General features: G+C 38.2%; 1 protein-coding gene across 1 annotated transcript; it reads left to right on the forward strand.

Annotated features, from left to right (window-relative positions):
* Positions 1 to 212: 212 nt before the first annotated feature.
* On the forward strand, positions 213 to 1,758 carry LOC112138349 (glutathione S-transferase A; the record flags this gene model as incomplete). Its single annotated transcript, XM_024260906.2, is given in 5 exon segments — positions 213 to 278; positions 345 to 447; positions 518 to 636; positions 704 to 789; positions 865 to 1,758. Coding segments are annotated over 5 exon segments (507 nt in total), but the record flags the coding sequence as incomplete, so codon positions are not given.
* Positions 1,759 to 3,973: the final 2,215 nt, after the last annotated feature.

Below are 3,973 nucleotides of genomic sequence, written 5' to 3' on the forward strand. Positions count from 1 at the left end.
GAAGGACAGTCTTCAACAAGTCATTAGATATCAGCATTTTAAATCGATACAACTATTGCCAAATGAAATATCGTGATTTATCGCAGACTCGATTTCCCCCCACACCCCTAGAGTGCAGTGAGTTGTATGAAAAGCTTGATGAGCATTTGTTGACTCAGACGTGTTTCTGCTCCTAAACTGCTCGTTTAGCCTCTTCTGTGTCTGTCTTCCAGCTTCCTGCCTTCAAACATGGAGACCTGATCGTGAATGAGTCCACTGCTGCATGTTTATACCTGGAGGTAAATATAAAGAGCTCACCTTTGGATCTCTACAACCTCCTGAGTTTTGGTCTGTGATGACAGAAGCAGTTCCAGTCTCAGGGGAACCGGCTGATCCCCGACTCTCCTGCAGAACAGGCTCTCATGTTCCAGCGCATGATGGAGGGTCTCAGCCTCACAGACAAACTCAGTAAGGTTCACTCTCAGACAAAGCAGAGCGTGTGCAGCAGCATCAGGTAATGCTGCATGTTCTGTGTCAGGCTCCGTCATCTACTACGACCTGCTGGTGCCTGAAGAGGAGCGGCACGACTCTGGTCTGAGGAGGAACAAAGAGACTCTGAGCACAGAGCTCCAGCTCTGGGAGAGCTACCTGCAGAACGTATGTAGTCAGCAAACACACCTGTCCCCCACAGTTTGACAGCATCTCCTCTGCTTGCTGCATGAAGGTGGCTGCAGGCTCCTACCTGGCTGGGCCCTTCTCCTTAGCAGATGTGGTCGTTTACCCCAACGTTGCTTTTGCCTTCAGATTCGGGTATGGCGCTGGTTCCTGGATGTGCAGATCCACATGGTTTGTTTGATGTGAAGGTTCTGGGTTTTCCTCTTTCAGCCTGTCTGCTGGACGCTTCCCCAAACTGGCCAAATACTACAGCTTGCTGAAGGACAGGCCCAGCATCCGAGCCAGCTGGCCTCCACAGTGGATGGCCAGCACACGGGGTTACGACGTCCTGAAGGACCTGTAGACGGCAGGAAGCGGCGCTCTTCAGTCTGCCCGCCTCTTCTGAAGTTAATAAATAAACATTAAATAAACATGTCTTCAAAAAATCTGCTGTGTGTCTGTGAACTCTTGCAGTTTTCAGCAATGAAACAAAGTTTTTGGAGAGAATTTAGCAAATAATCCACAAAGATAGACTCAGCATTTGATCTGATTCCAGACAAATCTGATTTTTAAAGTTTTTTAAGTCATTTTTTTGTATTATTTCTAGTGAATAAACTAAACAAACTTCAAATAAAAACAGGAAATTCTATCTTTAAATCCGACAGAAAATATTTTTTCTGCCTTCCAAACGTGCATCAAAGGAAATCTGATGTTTGTGTTTTATGCCTCGACTTTACAACTTTAGTGAAGATCGATTTGAATCCCATTTTTTAAACCCTCATGACCACATACCATTATCTCCTATTCATACTTTCATTATAAAGCTTTTCTAAACTCTTGCTGGTGTGGAGACAGCAGGACTTGTGAAGTTCAGGTCAGAAGATTCCTAAGAGAGGAATCTATCACAGCATGTGGACCTTTTTCATTCACACTTCTGGTTTGATCTTTTTATGCCTCAAGTTTTAAGTGTTTTTTGTTTGACTTTTTCTTCCTCTCACCAAGATGTTCTTTTCTTTTTGTCTGTACAAGTGTGAGAACATCTCCTCTAACCCTCATGTGTCAAAGTCAAGGCCCGGGGGCCGGATCCGGCCCTCCAGGTAATTCTATCCGGCCCTCCAGATCATTTTAGTTTATTGTTATTAATGACCCGATGTTATGCTGCGCTTATTTCTAACTTGTATAATTTTGACATAATATATTTTTTTATGGAGAGTAAAATATCTAAAGTTATTTAAGGTTTAAGTTGATTTATTCTGGAATAATATTGCTGTGTTTTGATTATTCATAATTATGTTACAAGGTTACAGTTTTAACGTTTTAAAAATTGGCATTCTGCTAGCTTTTTGGATTACTGTGACGTTTAATAAGATTTTTAGGCTATTTTGAAGTTTAGTTAACATTTTAGCTACACATTAGCTGTTTTGAATAACCTGTTTTTTTGTGTATTAGCTTCAGCATTTTTAGCTATCAATTTTAGCTTCTTCAGCTTTCAGCACTAGATCCTTCAGAGGCTAAATTCAGCTTACAGCATTCACACTAGCATTATCACAGGTAATGCTATATATCTAGTTCATAATTATGTTAAAAAGTTACAGTTTTAAAGTTTTAAAAATGTAGTTTTAGAGTGTTGAATAAATGTTTATCCTGTTCGACATAAGGCGTGTTTTGGATTTTGACCCCTTGTGCGATTGAGTTTGAAACCTCTGATATAGAAGGCTTGTCTTGAACTATCTGGAAGCAAAAATAGAAATCAAAGACACTGAGGAGGACTTATAATCAAGAAAAAATATTTTTCATTTATTGTCAATTAACTTCAACTTACTACAAGCAAAAATTGTTTTTAGATTCTGTCATGATCCAGTGCTTCAGTTCTGTCATGTTCTGTTTTCCTGACAGTCTCTCCATGTTCAGGTTAATCATCCACAGCTGTTTTCACTTAGTTAATCAACCTCAGTGTCTTCAAGTGTCTGGTCATCTGTTCTGCTCTGTCACTGGGTTCTTCTCCTGGTTTTGTCATGGTTAAGTTGATTTTTATGTTAATGTTTCTGCCAACAAGTCTTGTTAAAATAAGATAATCCTTTATTGTCACTATCTTATAGAGATGGAGAAACCAAAGCTTTGTGAACCACTGAACCAAAATGAACCAAATTGTATTGAAATGGTTTGGGGTTGGGAAGCATTTGACACACTAAAAATAGTGACATCTGTTGGCCGGACAACAAAATTGCATCACTATGGAAGATAAAAAAGACCAGTGTGTCATGAAAGTGTGAGTCATTGTGTGTTAAGCATTAAAACTTTTATGATTTCTGAAATCTGTTTCTTTCATAAATAATCATAACAAGGTTGTGTCAAATTAATATTTCATGATTAAAATTTGTAAACCAAATACTGTTTGTTTGGGAGATGGGTTTAAAAACAATAAGTGATATCTTTAAAACACCACATTTCATGAAAGAAATGGAACAGTAAAATCATTGTGGAACCTCTAATATGTAGGCCCATCTGTGCTGAATATGTGCATACATTTATTAACATGAAAAATGTTAGGTGTGTAAATCAATCTCTGATTAAAAATGCCAGTGAATAAACTGTTCTACCAAACTGACTTCAAATTTGACCGTGTCCCTCTTTTATAATGGCTCACTTGCTGGTTATCCTTAGAAAAACCAGCTTCCTAAGAACATCTACAGTCACCTCTTTAGATCGTGATGCTGCTTTCATTGATTTATAACTAGCAATAATATAAAATGATGCCCAAAATGAATTGTTAATACTAAAAACATGTTTTTCTGTGTTTCATTCATTTATTTACAGCACATAAAATGTAAAAAAATAAATGACGAATTGTGACGAATAAAAAGGGGAAAAAAACATTCAAAAAAGGAAACTTTAAAAAAGGCATCTGTATCAGTATTTCCAAATTTGGGAGTTTATAGAACCAGAATAAAGAAGAAGACCAAACTAAACTCAAGACAATTGTTCAACAGTTGCATTTGTTAACAGATATTATTGGTTTCATTAATTTCCTTTAAACTCAATATGGTAAGAAAAACAGCAAGAGTAAGGAGAATGTTGTTATTTTGAACCAGTTTAAAATACAATAAAAATTACATTAAATTAAATTAATAAATAAACGTGTTCCGCAGTACCATCAAATATCTCCAGGGGGCGCCTGCTGTCCATTAATTGACCTGAAGGCTGGATCATGCAGTATCGTCACCCGGCCAGCAGATGGCAGTGTGTGTGGGATGGAGCGCTTTATAAACCGAGGCTGATCCGGAGTTAGCGCACTTCCTCACCCCGCAAAACAGACTTTGGTTGAATGCTGGGAAAGCAG

The sequence above is a fragment of the Oryzias melastigma genome, unplaced genomic scaffold, assembly GCF_002922805.2.
Source record: "Oryzias melastigma strain HK-1 unplaced genomic scaffold, ASM292280v2 sc01313, whole genome shotgun sequence".
NCBI lineage: Eukaryota > Metazoa > Chordata > Actinopteri > Beloniformes > Adrianichthyidae > Oryzias > Oryzias melastigma.